Below are 19,400 nucleotides of genomic sequence, written 5' to 3' on the forward strand. Positions count from 1 at the left end.
CTAAAGCCCACATCATGTTCCTGTAATCTTACCTGGTTTCTAACTAGCGGCTGCCCGGCACTTCCCGGGCTCATAGGCGACGGGTGATGGCTTCTTTGTTGCCAACCCGGATTGCTCCCTCCATACTGTCCGCTACTGCCCATGTCTGCTGGTCCCTTACTAGCTCCTTCTTGGCTACTGTAGTCGCTAGACGGGTAAGTCGGATAACCCCGCGTTGAGCTGGGGGAGGTTAGGAGCTTGTTGAGTGTCGGTGTGGATGTAGGCTGAGGGTTTCCAATATTATATCTCTGGTTACTGTAAGATCCGGCTATCGCCGTGGGTCCTCCCGCTGGTGGCTGCTGCTTAGCTGGCTGCCCCCCAGCTGTCGGCGCCTGGGTACTGCGAGGAGAGTTCATGGCGAATGCTTGGCCGGGGTAGGGAGTCCTGTTCGGGAATGGGTTGTAATTGTTAAACTGATGGTTCGAAAAGCCATGTTCGTGTGAATTAGGTTGATACGGGTCCATCATGTTGCTCGACTGCACGACCGGACCCACAGCAGCTGCCATGCCAGGGCTTTGTTGTCCGCCATGTTGATGAAAAGGGGCCCGACCGTAGTGCTGACTGTATCCGTACGAAGGTGGAGGAAAACCGGGGCCGTGGTGATGCACTAAACTGGGATGGTTATTTCCCTCCGGTCCGACAGAGTCATTCTGGTTATTATTGTTAGCTCTGGGCGGGTTCCCATTCCCGTTCTTCATCTCAGATTCCCCTCCTCCCCCTGCATTTCCACCGTCGGCCCCGTCCTGCAGATCCCCCCGGCCCGGCGATCCACTATCCAAGCCCGGCTGTTTTTTGTCTGACTGCTTCTCCCCCGGTACCGACTCCTCCTTGGGGTCCCGATCCGGCTTTTTGAGTTCTGAAGGCGGGCTAGTGTTAAGAGTGGCGGGGGGGGGGGCCGCGGGCGTCGGCGAGTCAGTCACAATCAAAAGCTAGCATTGAATATAAATAATTGTTTACAACCATTTATCCTTGCGCCGATTCATTCCCACCCCTTATACCGGACCGAATCCGGCTGCCATCCCCCGGTTCCGGTTCCGTAAGTGGGTTAGAGAGATGACGGAGGCTCCATACAATGCGTAAAAAAGCGACAGAAATTGTTGTGGGAGTTGTGTTACTGAGCCCGGGTAGAGACAGGGAGCGAACCCAACCAACACGAGGCTCCTCCGCTAGATACAGCCATTTTACTGAGCCGCACAGACGGCTGCAAAGCATGGGCTGGATCTGCCCCAGTGCGGAGTGGACTTCTAGTCTTACACTGTCCTCTTTCTATCTAGGTGGATTATTTTCCCCACCTGAAGAGAATCTAATGTTCACACAACCCACTAATGTTACAAACATTGTTAAGTTTTAATCAAGCACCCAAAGATGTTGTGCACTCCAAAATATGCATATGCATGATGAATTTTGTGAGCATGGGGGAAAAGAACTATAGGATACAGATGTTGAAATCACAACAGTATGTGCTGCACACACTGAAAGATGGAAATGAAACTAAATTAATAGTGGGAACTATTTTCCGTTTGGCTTGTAATAGAGATATAATTATCACTTGAGAAAAAAAGGTAACAGCAATATTTATAAATGTATTCAGCTCCAAATTCTGCCTGCGCTCGTGTTTTTAGTTAATTCCCACATGTGAATCTGAGTGGTGTTTAGGCAAGCAAAGGCAACGCACAGGTTTTTCTAACAGCAGAAGGAGGAAGCCTTGCAGCAAACGAGACTACCAATGCACATTCCCTCTTGTTCCCTCCCCTGCCTACTCGCCTGTGCTCTGCTCTCCTCTACCACCCCCTCTCCTCTCTGTCTCTCACTCCAGCAGAAACACTCCTCTGCTGAGTGTGGGGGGATGGGCGCACGGCTCCAGCTCTCTCTCTCTCTCACCAAACCAAACTACGCTGTACAGAAAAAAACTGACCTTATCTACCAGACATAAGATGCGCGAACACTTTCAGAGTCGTTCAACTATTAGACAAATTGAAAATTTGCCTCCCCATTCTCAGTCAAACGAGGCAGACATTTTTGGCATCCATAAAACGCACAGGGTGTGTGCACAACATTGAGCATGGCTAGGATGGTAATGAGAAGTGTGTGTGCGATGCTGAGGCAGTTTTTCTAAAAACTAATTCGATGTAAATACGTGATATGGTTAATGAAGTGTTTAATAGTTAGACTGGGTATTGATTTGAAATTAATAATTTTTGAGTGTAAATGAGGAAATGATTGCCTCGCTTTCTTTCTCACTCTCTACACACACAAACTCTCTGCTCTGTGCGTGTGTGTGAGAGAGAGAAACACACACCTACCTCTAGGGGGCTTATAGGGAAAAAGGCAGGAAGTACCAGTGAGAAGACATACTTGATCACATGTACAAACATCAGTACAGAATTTAACATTCTGCCTGACACACCCCCCTAATGCACGGAGACCGGAGAGCTTTGCAGCCAAGAAGCTGTCCACATATATTTTCTCAGCTACGTCATACCACACAGGGTTAATGTCATTTCCTACATCAGCGCGAGCTCGCAAAGTGGATCACGCTTTATTTTAGTCTGACTGCAACACTGAATGAGAAGTGCGTGCACGCACGAGTCCTCGTCTTTATCGTGGGCATATGAGTACATCTAGACTTTTGTTAGGCTATAGGATGTAATTAAAACGAGGGTGTTATGTTTAAAGCAAGGTTACAAGGTGTATGACGAGTACAACAATAGCAAGACTAGAAGGAGTGACATTTCTAAGTAATGTGAGTTTTAGTTGCTTTAAGAAAGACAGTGAGTCTTCCATCCCAGAGAACAGACACAGGGCCAGTTGTGCAGAAACACAGATTTAATGTGGCTTCCTCTCCCCGCCTGACTTAGTTTTTCTGCTCTGGTTGTTGGGAAAAGTTGGAGCAGAGCTTTGTGGATCTAGGAGGAGGATTGTCAAGCACATATGCCATCTGCTGGGAAAAAAAACAGACCAAACACACGTGAACTATCCTGGCCAAAGACATTGCTGCTTCTGATGTTTTTGATTCCTCACCTTTGTTGAAAATGCTCTATTGACGTTATATAGTTATTTTATTAAACAAGTAGCCCATGATTGCCTTTAGATTCATGACATTACATCATTTTCATTTTTTCTCAGAATGTTGCATGCTAACCCTTTTCACTGAACAGAAAGCTTAGCAAATGTATGATTGGTATAACTATCAAAGTCTATTATACATAGTGTAAATGTGTTTGTTATCACATTTCAGACACCCAAATCTTTCTTAAAAATTGGAAATCAGATCGGTTGGACATTAAATCAATTAGCAAGTAAGAATTATCGCAATAAAGATAAGAAATTAATGATAGTTGTTACTCATCCACCACACACACACACACACACACACACACACACACACACACTTGCATCTCTGAGGCACTGACAGTTGTCAGGTTCCATTATATGTCACTGCATATCAAGGTGATATATTCAAAATGGTACCATCTTATATTATGTACCATTCGAAACAAACATTAAAAATATGGGCCCTAAACTCAATGCAACAAAAGTGAGTACACTTAGGATTTCCAAACAAGGCTATTTTATATTTCTTAGTACTTTATTTTTATTTTCTTAATGCACATTCCTTTTTCTTGTCTGCACATTCTTTTTCTTTTCTTGTTCTCTCAGTCTTATCTTGTTTACTCGCTGCCTTACCGAAGGACATTGTACATGCACATTTAGAGCCACTGTACCAGAGTCAAATTCCTCATGTTCAACACACCTGGCCAGTAAAGCTGATTCTGATTGCATCAACATGAACAAGGTTATTAATAAACTGTGAACGCCACAGCGTTCTCCATTTTGGATTGGGTTGTGTCATGCAACATGGAAAAAAACTGAACAAGTAGGGAACCAGACTGTAAGACTCCATAAAGACAGGGATGGGTACAAAGACATCAGTAGTCTACTGAACATAAACCTAAACACAGTTGTTATATTGGTTAGGAGGTAAAAGAAGAACCATACTATCAAAAACAGAAGCCACAGTGGCTGTCCTTGAAAAATGATCCCATGCACAAATTGCAAAACTTGGATTCACTAGAACACTTTAACACTATTAAGTATTTAAAAGTGGAACATAGAGCCATAAAACCCCTCCAGCAGAGAGCAGCTGAAAAGAATCATCTGTAAAGAATGGCACAACATCTCTACATAGATTTGTGCAACACTGGTATCATCCAGGCTGAGAAGAATCAGCTCTGTGTTCAAAACTAAAGGCATATGTATAAAAAAAATGAAATCTCAGTTTTCTTGTAGTTGGTTTTTAAATATGGATCTTTGTTTAAAGTTTAATTAGTCGAACACTGTTTTCCTTCATAGGCTCTGCCTACAAACAAAACTGTATTAAATGGACAGGATTTGTAATTAAGGGTTCATTCATTCTGGCTGTATCCTGTACTGGCACATGGAAGGAGGACATGTATGAAGAAAGCCCAAGTCCTGTTTAATTATAAGGTTATATTATTTATGTTATAATGTTATTTATAAAATAATACAAAAATAGAAAATATTTTTATAGACTTCATTTATGCACAGTAACTAAACTGTATAGCAAGAAATATCACAAATCTTTTATTTTCAGTTAATTCATTCCTGTAGAGAGGGCAAAACACCATCTATAGTTACAAGTCAATTCAATGTTTATTGTTTGAATGAATACGTCTATACAGAGTTGCATCTCTGGATGCTTACTGTGGAGAGTTACCCGAGTCCTCAAAAGTATCAGGGGCTCAAACATTTAACATACTCAAAACAGAAAGGAAAAAAGAGGCATTTACTTTCAGCACATTTTAACAGAATATTGACATTTATTGAAATTTTCCTTTAATGTTGTCTATTAAGACAGCAACAGAAGAATAAATCACACCTCGCTTGCTAATAACTAAAGAGCAGCTCAGCATTTAGTTCCTTCAGTCAGCCCCTGGTGAATTTTATGAGGTGGGGTGCAACCTTGAAGCATCTACAGCACCCAAATTTAGCTCCCGTCTCGCCACTGCATTTGTAGAGAGGCTCAGAATTCAGGCCAAGTGAGATGGATGTTGCAAAGACTCCCTTGGTGTACTGGTGCTAGAAAACAACTGGTTTTGTCCCTTTATTTGAGCTTTTCAGTTTACAGCTCCATCATTTCTTCCTCCACAGTCTTTCCACTGCTTTCGACATACTTCTCTTGCACTCCAAGAGTACTGGAGGGTCAAATGTGAAGGAAAACATAACATAACGCAACACAATTAAAACCTATTTTGTTAAGATTCTGGTTACTTTTGCCATCGTTCATCACAAGTCATTATAAACACCAGAATATTCTGTTTTTTTCAACCATGTCCCGTAAACCTTAAGGTATGACTTTAAAACAGATGAGTCACAGTGAGTCACCACAGTGATTAGGGAAGGATACGAGCTGAACTGGAAGTCTGCCCCCACAGCAGCTGACATCATGGCCTGCAGATTCCTCTCCTCCAGATCTCCAAAGCAGTAACCATTGGCCTTGTCCACTGCTCGTAAGACCTGAATCATGCTCTCTTTGTCCTACAGAGAGAAGAGAGAAATAATTTATCAAAAGACCTGCAGACATTCACCAAAGCAACCCACTGACAGATTTGCTGAAAACTCTCTAAAACCTGATTGTGTGAAAACAACAGTTTTTTTTCTGTCTTCTAGTAACCAGTGTAAAATATGAAGTATATAGAAGTAATCCTAACACAAGTCTGTGTTATATATCTGATGTGTTTGATATGCCCCAGTTTTCTTTCAGTCAGATCTACTGCATGAAGGTACCATTCTTTGAAACCTTCTTGGAAATGTAATGCTGCCTCTTCAGCCTTGTTTTTTATTTGTATCAAGGTTTGGCACTCAGACAAGCCACACATGCAAGCAAAAGCATAAAACCCCAACTTTCATTGGCATCAAAATATTCACCAGTTTATCATCATATCTCTCAAGGTTAAAAGTGTTGTGTTTTTGCATTTAAAATTTTCTGTGTTAGGTGTCATTGGTAACCAAGATAACCAGCAGCTGTTTAATTAACAGGGTGTAGAAAAGAGAAATGTATCAAGGCTGCATTTCCTGACTGCCAACCTGCTACTTGTATGAATTACTAGTACCACATGCAGTGATGGCACAGTTGTCTAGACACACGCCCACCCACAGACACACACACAGGATCAAATCAGTCACCTTAAAGAAGTAATGTCAGGGAACAAATACAGTATGCAGACAGCCCACTGCTTTTTAACAGCCCAAACCATCTGTAATTAATAGATCCAGTCTAAAATTTAAAATGCTAAAAGTGATTTATAATTTACCTGTTCAAATGAGGAAATATGCAATGAATGATTTTTTTTTTTTTAAAGAAATTCTTGGAAGGGAGCACTCTACAATGTTTGGACACAATTTTTGTCCAATAATTGTAGGCACTGTGTGCACTGGAGTTAGAAGCAAGTAGAAGCAAGAATACTGAAACTGGCCATATCTCACCATTGTGAAGAAATGCTTTAAAAAAAATTCCTGGATCCAAATGATGATCTGGAGCAGAAGCAAAATCCATAGATTTTCCCATGGGTCTTACCCTAATTTTGCAAAGGACTTCACTAAAAAACATTCACTACTTTTCAGTTGTGCCGTGAATAAACTGACAAATGTCAGCAAAACCATAGCCTCCTTGGCAGAGGTAGTAAGAATATATTAAGTGTTTTCATCTAGTCAAAACATGAAGTTAGTTATTAATGGGTACAAGAATTACTCTTATCCTCCATGACTCTACTCGTGATTTACTGATTTATTTACCATATTGTAATTCACCTGATTTATAGCAACATCGGTTCCTACTGGCTACAATGTACACCGTAGTATTGAGCCTGAGTCACTGTGGACCATTTTTTGTAATATGTAACCAGAATTGGAAACAACAACCAGTCATACCTCTACATTGAGAGGGACAAAGGAAACAAGGCTGTAGTCTTGTATGACCTCTGCCAACTTTTCATTTAGATGGTGGAATTTTTTAAAGAAGGGGTCTGCAGCCAGGTGATCAAGGAGATAGGTCAGATCCATAACCTCTGTGTAGAAGTCAAGGTTGAAGGCTGTAGGAGTGCAGACAGAAAAAAATGTTAGTGGTAAATTTAACTGACATAAAAATGCTCTGTCCTCATTTGTAATTTGTTTGTGTGTGGGAACAATTGTTTAGTTCGAGCTAAATCCAACAACCCTTTACATACCCAGTTTGCCATACTGCTCAATCAAGTCCATTTTGGAGAGGACGTTGACATGAGGAAGCTCCACGTGCAGCATGGTCGACAGGGAGGTACACAGCACAGAAATGAACTTGGCTGGGTCAGCGCAGTAATGAGAGTCCACAAGGTGCACTGCAGTCAGCTACAAGGAGCAAGAAAGTGGAGAAAAACAGCCTTAACAGCTAAAGGTTAAATGACCTTAACATTTAATCAGTGTTGTATGTGCATGATGGCATATAAACATTTAAAGCTCAGGGGACATGAGATCATTCCCATCTCTGACTGTTTAAGAAGCTCACCCTGAAATTCCACTTAGCCAGTTGTGAGAATATGTTCTTTACTGAACTCTGATGGGTGTAGAGCTCCACTTGTCCAGGACAGTCAAACAGGAAGTAACAGTCACTGTGCTGTTTCAGCTTGTTCTCTAACCAGTCCAGATTTGCTTCAACATACTCCATACAATAGAGGAGCCCACCGTTGGGCCCAAGCTTCAAGCCATCCATAACATCGCCCAGAGTGACCAGCTCTGAGATGTCTACCGCACAGGAATATGGCAGTCCTTCATTAGCAGGGTCCATGTTCACCACAACCACCTTACGTCCCAGTTCAGTCAGGAACTCTTGCATTCCTCGACAATAAGTGGTTTTACCTGAGCCTGGGGGTCCAATGACCACCTGACCGAAACGTAAAGAGGGGGTTGCTCTTGGCAGGCTGGACATGGTTTCAGTGCAAACTAGACTGAGGGGCTGCAAAGGTTCACATTAGATGAGACAAGGTGTCGGATGGAGCCACAAGCACTGTCCTGTGAAAAGGTATGAGCATCCAGCGTACTCTTACGTCGTAGGGTCACGTAACAGGACTAAAGTAGCTTGGTGCAAGTTCAGCCTTTACTTGTGCTCACAATTTCTATTAAATTATATTCACCTCGATATTTAACAGGGTAAATAAATGTCAATGATCAGCATTGAGCTACACACACGAAGAGAATTTGTAAACATTATCCAGCCAGCCCTAATTAAAAGTCTGTATAGCATAAAACTAATGCAGTAAACTCTATCGAGAATCTTTAATTTTAACAAGCGCCACCAACTACCTACAATTTACCGCTGTTGTGTTCGCATGCGTACACTGTACGATAGCTAATGGCTAAGCTACACATAGTACTTCCGGGTTGTGTAGGCGAGGTGTCAAAATAAAAGCTGTTCTTTATTTCATACAGTACGGGTAGAACACGAACTAGTTCAGGCTGCCTCACTGTAGTACTTTATATATTATTTCAACTTGGCGCTTGGTTACACAATTAATCTAGTCCATACAGTTACATAGAAATACAAGGCATTTAACCAAATGGTTTTTGTGTGATAGTTGGTCAACAGTCTGATTACATTGTGAAAAGTGCATATAAAAAGTAAAAAGACAAATTCAACACAAGCAATAATGAACGGTTTTAATATAGAAAGCAGACAAATAAGTAATTTATAAATATACATGTACTAAATTATTAATTTAAAGTTATCTCTGTGACCCAATGCTGCCACCTGGCTGCCAGTGTCTGTACTTCAAACTGGTGTTCGGCTGGCGTCTGAGCAAAATGTCACCTCCATCTATGTCTTTGGGTTCATCATACACTGTAGTTATATGAAAATCTGTTCTGGTCTTTTTCACAGGATGTAAGGCCAGCTTCTCTCCATGATACCTTTAAAACAAAAAATGTATAACAGTATTAGGAAAGCAAGAAATTTGTGCACATTAACTTAATTCAATCATATGTTATAATTTCTGTTTTTATTTTTATATTTACCCAAAGCCCCTTTTGCAGTTGGGATGTTGGCCCTCATTCTCAAGGGCTTCAGGGATCCCAGTTTGGCTGTTTCCTAGCCCTTCACCATCCTTCCAACCCTGCTTCTCCATCACACGACGGCCAAAGCCCTAAAAAGTAAAAATATCAGAAAATTGCTCATAGTCTATAATGCAAAGTTGGAGTTAAATTATGTGCTGTGGCAACTGCATTACCTTAGTGAACCTCTCAAAGCTGCCAATAGAGTGACCGTGTCCAGATCCATCTTCAAGACCTTCCCTCAGCCGTTTTTCATACCGCATTCGGACGTAATCACGAGCATCCATGTCACCCCCATCTGTGAAAGGAAGAGCCAGAGTAAAGAAAATCTGACTCTGCAGAGACAATTTACATTTTGGTTTCCTTCATCACTCAGTGTAATCACAGATGTATAACAAACTCGAGATACCTTTATCATAGTAAACGCTCATGTCAACATCCCAGTCATCTGCTGTTTGTTCATCAAAATCTACAAGGACGGAAGAGGCATGAATGCAATCAATATTTCAACAAACAGATCCATGTAATTTAAAATAGCGGTGATAAAAAAATCCTATACATGTGAACGATTCTGTTTAGATCCTGACAGATTTTTCAAGGATTCATGATCTTTTAATGTCTATTACTATAATTGTTGAGTGAAATTTGTGGAACAATACAAAAAATGACCATGTTAGATTTCATCCAAAATTATTCCTGAAATACTAAACAACAGAAGCTAAAAATGAACATTTCAGTTAAGACCTCCACAGCTTAACATCAGTCAGATAACTTAATATATGATTTTTTTTTTATATTTCCTATATTTATAGAGGAAGGGAGGCTTCTGCAAGGTGATAAAACTGGATGGTTAATGCTTTGGTGGCATACCGCCTTCTTCTGCCTGCCAGTACTGGGCATCAGTGTAGAACACCAAGCCTGAGCCACCCTTTTCCCACTTCAGCTCAATCTCCTCCTCATACAGCCTCTCTTTGCTTCTTTCCTGGCTGGTTACATCATCATGCAAAGCCTCATGGCGCTCCCACTCCTCACAGCAGTCATCATCCTACAACCAACCAGATAAAAAAAAATTAGAAAACTACACTGAAATGATGATGATGACAATTCAGCCAACGCTATATCAAAGCATACACAAGCTAATAACAACAATGCATTTACACAGTGTTATGCATACTGACATATTTATACTTATACCCACATCATCTGGATTTGACTGGGTGTCCTCCCCATCTTTCTGTGGCTCATAAGTCTCTGTTGTCTCTGTGTGATCAGCCAGCTGTTTTGATCTGGAGGATGGGGCCAAAGTGCCTGGTCCAGATATTTCATGTCCAGTTGCTGTTAACACAGTCTCCTCCGTGGCTGGAAGAGTGCAAGTGTGCTGATACTGGAAAGGCACATTGCCGTAACGACGGTTGGAGCTGGTCTTGGGGAAAGTGAGGCCCAACTTCCGGATGAGTCGAGGAGGCAGGCGGCAGGTCTGGATGAGCTGGAGGAACACTTTCACTGGTGTGCCCACATTCCCATTCTGCATCAGGGCAGGTGGATTTAGTTCAGATAAAATTTTGAGGTCAGCCTCTGTAAAACGCTCTGTTAAGGAAACTCTGTGCCGCTGTTCATACTTTGTCTTATAAGGGAATGAGCCATCATCTGCAAGAATATTAAAGAGATTAGATGTACACACAGAGATTACCACTTCAAGTCACAATTACAAATGACAAAAGACAACATATTTATAGTAATAAATACCTACATGAAGAAGCCATGTCAGTAACATAATTCCACACTCTTTATTAGGGATGCATCTATGCCGATACCAGTATCAGGCATCAGATCCAATAGCACCCTCTATACTATACTGGTACTTGTAAAGGTGTCCCCACCGATAGCAATTAACGGCAGCATTACATTAACCTCATGATGGTGTGTGTGTGTGTGTGTGTGTGTGTGCGGCCCTCTCCCTCCCATCTCACACAGACACATGGGCACGAGGTCCATTTTACAAAGACGTCAACACTCGATATGTGCAACAAAACCAGCAGTAATGGAGAGAGTAATTAATCAAACACCTGTTGAAGAAACAAAACACAACAAACGGTCAAAATGCCTGGTCCCGTTCGTTGCGCTAAAACCACCACGGTGCTCACTATGCTGACTGTAGTGAACTGTTGTGAATGGGAAGAACACAAACGCTAACTTTATGTGGTTAATGCCACATGAGCTCTGTGTATGAACATGGGTTGAATCCTTGTGGAGACTGAGACCAGCAGCTCCTCCACAGCAGAAGAGGTGTGTGTCCTTCAGAGAGGACAGGATGAAGCCACAGACAGCAGCCTTTTTAAAGTAAGAACACGTACCGTCGTTAAATTAAACATTTAACTTATCGACTGCGATGTTCTGGTCTCGGGGGTTGTGAAATCACTACATCCTAACAGAGGGTCGCACTCCTACAGAGGTTAAAATCCACTGTATTACAGCATGAACAGGAGGTTTTCAGGTCATTTACACAGCCTCCTGTTACATAGGATATTCTATTTAATCGCTATCAGAAAGTAAATCTCATGAAATTAAACTGTCTCTAAAGTCACTGCACGTTTATGGTAATTGTAGTGTTTATAATAGAAACACTGCATCATTAGGCACTTGGTATGGGTGAGTACTCAAATGTAAGTACTTGGTCTGGAAAAAGTGAGATGCATCCTCACTTTTTATTTAACTGAGGTTTCCATTTACAAAATGTAGTGCCATAAAATTTTGTTTGTTAGTGTCTATGTTGAAAATTACACAAATGCAATGTTGATACTGTTTAAAAAAAATCCAATATTTGGTGATTATACAGTAGCCTCACAAAAACTAAGATATATTTTCACCTCCTTTTCATATAACTGCAAACTATATAGAATAGGGAAATGACCAAGTGGGCAGTTTTAACACAGTTTGAACACTCCTTAATTGCAGTACACATATTGTTGAAGAACTCAACAATAAAAAACAACAACATTCAAAACGAGAGCAGCAAGGGCCAAGATATGTTGTTGCTTCTAACCTAGAAAGTCAGGTTCTCACAACACTGAACACTACACTTTCCATAATGTAACATATCTACGACACCAGTTCGTAAGGCAGGCTTTGTGCTATAAAATTTGTATTCTCCAAACTCAAGCCGAGATTATTTTATTTCATGGCACCAGTCTTTTTTCTAAGGCTTAACAAAGCCCTCTGCGGAGCCAAAAAGAGAGAATATAAAACGTTTGTCGTAGGTTGAGTAAATTATTTTTCGTATAAAGTCGGTGGAGCCCCCCTTTATTTATTTGGATGGCACAAAAGTAATACGACAAAACGTGTTGTAACTTTGCCCTCCTACCCGGTTCAATTAATAGCGGGGACTTTATAGGATACATATATAACTTACCTTTATCGTGTGAAACCTTTACTCTTTTGATAACACAGCGTTTAGCCAACCAGTTCCCCTTCGAGTCAATCCAGTGATTTCCCCCATACATCCTGACGAACCCCTCGGCGTCTTTGGCATGAACGGAGACGATACAGCAGCACGACCTCGTCGTCTTCTTCGACACTGAGCTATTTGTTGGATCTTGGTCAGTCTCCGACGATTCCGAGGCGCCCTCTTCACCGTTAGCGTTACCACACGCTGTGCTTTGGGGCCCCTCGGACTCTTTGAGTACCTCCGGCCGATGACGGTAGTGAAAACACTGAAAACCGCCGCTCTCAATGAATTGACTGAAATAATTTCTCAGGTCCACTGAGCGAAAGGCTACAGGAATATTACTAATAGCAAAATACACTGGAACTTCAGATTGGGAATCCGCCATGATTGTTTATCTCCCCAACAGTAGGCAACATTTGGAAAAACGTCATATCCGCTTCCCGAGACGTTACCAAACGTCATTACGCAATATTACTATTTAAATGTCATTATTATTTTGCGCACCGCGCTCTCATATGCCACATTTTAGAAGAGGCTTTATAAGGTTTAATCAACGGTTATTAGCTAATAAATCAGTCAGGTATACACATACTTTACAACTCAGTTATTAGCCAAATTTGGGCCAGCGTCTTTTTAGCAAGCTGTTTAATTCATTAGGGAGACCCCACCTTCAGAAAGCGGGCTGAAAGAAGTGTGTGAAATACAGCGGGTCCTGGCGGCCTCACACTCTTTGACTGGTAGCTCAGACCTCCTGAAAATCTCAAAACGACACTTCAGGGGGCTCTTAGAAATGTGCCTAGTTAGCATATTTTATATGTATCTATACAATACGATTTATTTGCATGTAACTGTATAAATGTTTGTTTAAAAATACAATAAATGCATATTATAATCACTGCATATATGGTTGGTTATTGTAGCAAAAGAGAATGTCTGCCAGAAACAGATTACGGTCCGCGGGAGCGTGCTCATACTGTAAAGACGTCGTGCACTTTATCTAGACCTACAACTACTTTTGTCGGGCCGAAACGATAAAAAGAAGGTTAAACACACTGTATATCCCCGTGGTAGTAACGAAAGTATTGTTTGGAACAGCGGTCGGACTGACTTCACCCGCTGTCATTAATGCCTTTGTGCACCAATATGTAAATATTGTATTGTCCTCATCACAGCACTGGTAGCAGTTTTTAATGATCTACAATATATGATGCGCTCGGTAATAGGTTGCAGGCCTGTACAACAGGCCAATAACAGCTTCATTTAGGCAAGGATCTTAAAAAAATTAACAACCGTTTCAGTGACAAAGTATGAGCAAATGAGTAAACAGTGACACAAGACCAGAAAAGGGACACGTCGTAGGCCTACAAAGATAAATAAACTCTATTGACCAGAGTTATCAGTGCAGGTTGAAACATAAGTGAAACTGGCTTTTTTGTTTCTTGCTTTGCTTCTATATAATTTGTATTTCTTTATTGTTCTCATTCGGAATATTCTACATACCCATCCCATTATCTATTCTATCTATTAGAAAGGAAAAAGACTATAAGAAAGGAAGGCAAAGAAACACAAAACTCTTTGTACAAAGGGAGAAATAAGAAACACATTAGTATAGGCATTATTAAGAGAGACCTCATTCCATAGGACAAAAGACAAAATAGTAGATATTTTAAGAAAATATTGAAGTATTTCACATCTCTACATGTGCAACCTCTGTCAGAGAGACAACCACGGACCATATTGAGTCACAGTTCATTAACCCAGAGACTAACTCTTCCTTTGGCCTTCACCTCAAGTTTATCATTGTATTTTAAAAGTAATGGGCAGTAAAAGTCGGCCCAGGTGTCTGGACCCTGACTTTACCTTACTCATGATATGGCACACTTAGTAGGCCTTTGTCTCACGCTAAAGACTTAATTTTACACTAATTTAGAATTCAGTCCTACTTTTGAGTTTAGAATCTTGGAACTGTGCTTTTACTGAAAGAATCAAACTTTCTAGCACATATATAAACATGTGTTATGTTTCTGTTTGTGCTGGAAAATGTTAAATAAACCAATACGGAAGAGAAGACATTTTTCCAGACACACCAAATATACCGTGACACCCTGTCAAGGGTCATTGCACTGGAGATTTTTGCCTTTGGAACTTTAAAATGAAACACAATAAAATTTTAGGGCTTTGTTTATTTACACAGTTTTTATATCAGTGCCAGTACAACACACTGAATATAGAACTTATTTTTACAAAAACACCTTTCTCTATTGAGAAAAAAAATTAAAACATTTCAAGAGTCTCAGTGTTTTAACACAAAACAAGCACAGAGCTTAAATTGCTTGAGTAAAATATTGTGTAAAATTAAATCTGGAAATATCTAATCACACTGAGAAAATTATCTGAGTTGTATTGTTTTAACGTGTATGTGTTGCATTCTGGTTCAGTTATGGTTAGCCAAAAAAAGAAAAAGTGAACTGAATTCCAAGAGTTTGAATTTCAGGATAATTAAATGACTTTTTCCAAGATTCAAATGACCACACAGTGTAAATGTCACATTTGGGTTGATGGCCTTGTGAAAATAGAGCTAGGCAAATGAACCTCTGGAATAGCAGTAGGTCAAGGTTAAGACTATCTGCGTCCATCACACAGGCACAGGTAGTACCGAGAGTTCAATGACCAGGGATTAGTAAAGCCACAGAAAAAGCAAAAGTCAATGTTTAGGAGAAACTTTAAAAAAAAAAGCAAAGTAGGTTTCTGTGGATGGGAGAGATACTGGCACAGATCTATTATCCAGTGACGGACAAATTATACTATTACCACAGTCCTAATCATAATGTCCTCATAGATTTTAGAGTTTGAATGTACTGTATCTTCGGTATCTTAAAAATAATAGTAAAACAGGGCCTGGATGTTCTTCATGTGCCAGCCATTACATCATGCTTCATCAGACCTGAACTGTTTCACATCCTTGGTCTCAGAATATGATGTTTGCTCCACTTATAGAATGAAGGACATTGTATTTTTACTGTCTTGGTGGAGATAAGTGTCTGTCCTCCGTGTCTGTCTCTGCCTGCTCCTAACCTCTATAAACACAGGCCTTATCACAAGCATTTACTGCTGTCAGCATACTTCATAAAGCCTGGAGGCTGCTGGGTTTATTGTAGGTCACTTTACAGAAAGGATCACATTCTCGAAAATGTTTCATCATGTATTTGAGGCTGTGGTCATTATGACTTTTCTCCTGTTAGTGTGTCACATCTTATATGAATAATCACTGTGTATCATAATAATTATCATGTGTAAAGAAAATGAGGTTCTGAAACATATTCTAGAAGAGTCTCTGACACAGTGAGTCAAGAGACTGGTGGAGTAAAACATTCAGTGACTGGTGCTGCCAATTGTGTCTGGTATGTAATCTTTTGATTGCCATCATTCACTTCATGAACTGACCTTGACTCCACTGCAGTGTAGTTTAAATCTTCTTCTGTAACCTATATCCAGTGATGTACCTGGCTTCTCAGCCTGTGCTGCCAAAAAATATAGAGCTTTAATATGTTATATAAGGTGTTACCTGTGACTATTTCATGTGGCAAACATTTTATTCTAAATGTCCAAACTAAAGGAGATGTTATCAAAAATGTGCTGTTTGTTTATTTGCGACAATAATAAAGTCATTTCCTTATCAGCCTCAAACCTCTGTGCCAGGCACAGGGAAGATAGCAAATTAAACTTATTTAAATGACAAGGGGAATAGTGTACCACAGATAAATACCTTGAAATTCCCTGTTTCAGAATAAAAACTTTACAAAGTCAGGCTGAGACGCACCAAAGCTCTGGAATATCTTATATTTTCATTTTTAATAATATTTTTGGATTTTTAGTGAAATATCTCAGCAGCAGTTAATCACATTTCCATGATATGCTATACAGACATTCATAGTTCCTACATGATGTAATTACTTTGAAAATCCCAATTTTACAGTTTTTTTTTCAGTTGCTTTAGTACATGTCTCAGATCAGAAATGAAATTGAATAAGCTACTTGTTCAAGCAACTAAAGGCCTCAGTATTTATAAAATTCTAGCTACTGCTGTGTAGAGGTAAGCTACAGTATGTTGGTTGATTTTGATTGAGTTCGTCATTATCAAAGTCAAACAAAAATTGTGAAAAAAGACTCGGTTGGGCAGTTTTATATCATCAATTACCACCAACTTAGGTTTTTGAAATCACAGTGCTGTTCTATAATTAGAACATTTATTTCAAAATGTTTGGTATGCCTAATGACATAACTCAAAGGCCGATGCCCTTTCTCTGCTTTGGGCTATTTCTACCTCTCCAGGTCTGAGTTGGCAGTTTGCATGGACAGAGTGTGGGGCTGATTACCTCTGCAGTCCTTGGTAGCATGGTACTGCCTGGGTTAATGACACTGACTACAAGATAAGACCTAACCCTAGTGATAGCCAGGCGTTACTCCGCGAGCTCCTTTCCATTGAGAAAAGCTTATTGGTTTCCCAGGGTTATTCCATTAGTCACCTGGCAGAATGCACAGTTGTTTTTCACAGTGTGTTGACAAGTCAAGGTCCACAAAGCTAGGTGGTGGGGCTTGGCCTTATAAATACAGGCGCAATAGAGGTAGCGGCAGCAGTGCTCACAAGCCCATCAAATGAGAGGGCACTTAGATTTGACTACAGAGACCTATCCAACCTATAAAATGGAAAACAGATGTAATTGTTTAGCCAACAGCGACAGGCTTTCAAACCCCATCCTCTACAACATCCTCAGCCAAATGGATAACAGCAAATCAAGCCAAAACTACAGCTCAGTACCTCATAGATGCTACTGTGAGCTGCGACGGACTGTGTGCCTGAAAAGACCAGCTGAGATTTGTAAAGAAGCTTCAACAGTTTTGGTTAAAACTGCCCATTTCATGAAGAACTTACCCGCTTTTAACCAGCTGCCACCAAACGACCAGTTCTTGCTTCTCAAAAGCTGCTGGGCACCACTCTTCATTTTGGGTCTGGCTCAGGAGCATGTGGACTTTGAGGTGACTGATAACCCTGCTGACAGCATGCTGAAAAAGATTCTCCTGAACCATCAGGAGAACCCTGAGATGGAGCAACCCACCATGGCAGGTGTCAGCAAACTCAAGTCCTGCCTCAAAAAGTTTTGGAGTTTGGATTTGAGTCCAAAGGAGTACGCATACCTAAAAGGGACCACAATATTTAATCCAGGTAGCCTATATATTCATCTGTGTTAGTCCCTTTTAAATGAAATGACAAGAAAATGGTTCCAAACAATATGAGTTTTTTGGTATAACTGTTCATTTTTACATTACAGTAGTAAAACTAAAATTTTCCTTTTTTTACATTTAACAGATGTCCCAAATCTAAAGGCAGCTCTGTTTGTTGAAGGCTTGCAACAGGAAGCCCAGCATGCCCTCAGCGAGGTGGTCCAGCTCCTCCACCCAGGGGACCAGGAGCGCTTTGCTCAAATCCTCCTCACAGCCTCCATGCTGCAGGGCATCACACCCAGCCTCATCACTGAACTCTTCTTCCGGCCTATGATAGGCCAGGCGGATCTGCTGGCACTGCTGGTTGACATGCTCTTCTGCAGATAGAGGAGATGAACTTTGTCTGCCTGTCCTGGAGAAAGTTGAATTCACTGTTTTTAACTGAAACTTTTGTTGATCAACTCAAGCAATCGTCCCTCATGAAATGAAGGACTTGCCTGACAGTGGGTTGTGCAAAAGAAAAAAAAAATTCACATAGAATAGCCAACAAAAGCTCTGTGAATTGTTGTACATGAAAATATGAATTATCTTCATTTATGTTGAAGCTGAGCCAGTCTGAAAAGACTGTATCTGCTGAAGTGTAAAGATCCCACTGTCCACATAAAGACAGACTGTACCCACTGTTATTATTTGATTAGCTTTTCTGTGTGGTTCAACGTTTCAAAAAGGTTTTACCTTTAATTACGGAATGTCAAATAAATATATTTTTGTACATGAATATAAGAGTGAAGTTCTGTCACATTATTTCAAAAACATTCACTCTGAGCCAAATCTGACACAGCATTTGTTTTATGCAGGTGATAATCATACACTGTTCTGAGCATCCTCACCCCTACAGCTCATTTAGCAGGTCCATCATTACTGGTGTGGTGTACAGCCAAGTATTGCTCACGCCACTTTTTTTACACAGTTTTTCTCAGTTGCTTTAGTACGTTTCTCAAATAACCCTTAATATTTGAAAAATGGTAACAGTTCATACAAACACCACCATACAGTGGATTACCTGCTAAAACACATCAGTGGCTCAAAATCCTTAGCTTATCTCTCCCCAAAAGTAAATACTTGTGTCAGTGAACATGTCAGCTCCATCAGAATGACAAGTCCTTGTGTCATCGTTTGCAAACATGGCAGTCAGAATGTTTAGCCATGCTGTCAATACAACAGTGTACTCTGGAAGTATTTTGTGTAAACTGTGGCTCAGGTTTGGATGACAATGATTGAAAATACACAAGGCCACACTTGTTCTGTACGGCATGTGTCAATTTCAACTGCATGTGGGAGATGGATTGTAAAAGAGAAAACAGAATTCACATTTAGGCTTTTAGTATTTTTACTGTCATTGTGATACAGAAAAGAAAGTGTTGCATGGCACTGCATAGTGCAAAGGAAAAGACACAACATTAGAAATGTAAGTACAGGAAACGGCCCCTAGACAGAACAGTTGTTCTCCCAGCATTCAGCTGCCTTCGACCAGCCTCAGCCATTGTAAAGCCAGGACGGACAACATGGTCCACAAGTGTGACCCTTTAATCAC

General features: G+C 40.6%; 4 protein-coding genes across 4 annotated transcripts in view; 1 reads left to right on the top strand and 3 right to left on the bottom strand.

The window, feature by feature from the left end:
- The window catches only part of arid1aa (AT-rich interaction domain 1Aa), a 16,490-nt gene extending 15,569 nt beyond the window's left edge, over nt 1-921 (bottom strand). Inside the window, 1 exon segment of the mRNA XM_020608427.1 lies at nt 33-921. Within this exon segment, the coding sequence (XP_020464083.1) occupies nt 33-737 (705 nt within the window). The 5' untranslated portion in view covers nt 738-921.
- Nucleotides 922-4,653: 3,732 nt separating this feature from the next.
- On the bottom strand, nt 4,654-8,462 carry gpn2 (GPN-loop GTPase 2). Its single transcript, XM_020608510.1, has 5 exons — nt 7,601-8,462; nt 7,287-7,443; nt 6,991-7,151; nt 5,468-5,598; nt 4,654-5,255 (listed from the first exon to the last, which is right to left on the bottom strand). Exons 1-5 carry the CDS (start codon nt 8,018-8,020, stop codon nt 5,183-5,185), a joined length of 942 nt encoding a protein of 313 aa, XP_020464166.1. The 5' UTR covers nt 8,021-8,462; the 3' UTR covers nt 4,654-5,182.
- A 305-nt stretch (nt 8,463-8,767) lies between these two features.
- Nucleotides 8,768-13,022, bottom strand: gpatch3 (G patch domain containing 3). The gene is made up of 7 exons (XM_020608509.1): nt 12,548-13,022; nt 10,337-10,785; nt 10,009-10,183; nt 9,548-9,607; nt 9,315-9,436; nt 9,103-9,230; nt 8,768-8,997 (listed from the first exon to the last, which is right to left on the bottom strand). The coding sequence occupies exons 1-7, from the start codon at nt 12,966-12,968 to the stop codon at nt 8,814-8,816; spliced, it is 1,539 nt and encodes a 512-aa protein (XP_020464165.1). The 5' UTR covers nt 12,969-13,022; the 3' UTR covers nt 8,768-8,813.
- Nucleotides 13,023-17,257: 4,235 nt separating this feature from the next.
- nr0b2a (nuclear receptor subfamily 0, group B, member 2a) lies at nt 17,258-18,193 on the top strand. The gene is made up of 2 exons (XM_020608517.1): nt 17,258-17,807; nt 17,952-18,193. The coding sequence occupies exons 1-2, from the start codon at nt 17,288-17,290 to the stop codon at nt 18,191-18,193; spliced, it is 762 nt and encodes a 253-aa protein (XP_020464173.1). The 5' UTR covers nt 17,258-17,287.
- Nucleotides 18,194-19,400: the final 1,207 nt, after the last annotated feature.

Source organism: Monopterus albus, unplaced genomic scaffold (assembly GCF_001952655.1).
Source record: "Monopterus albus unplaced genomic scaffold, M_albus_1.0 scaffold93.1, whole genome shotgun sequence".
Lineage (NCBI taxonomy): Eukaryota > Metazoa > Chordata > Actinopteri > Synbranchiformes > Synbranchidae > Monopterus > Monopterus albus.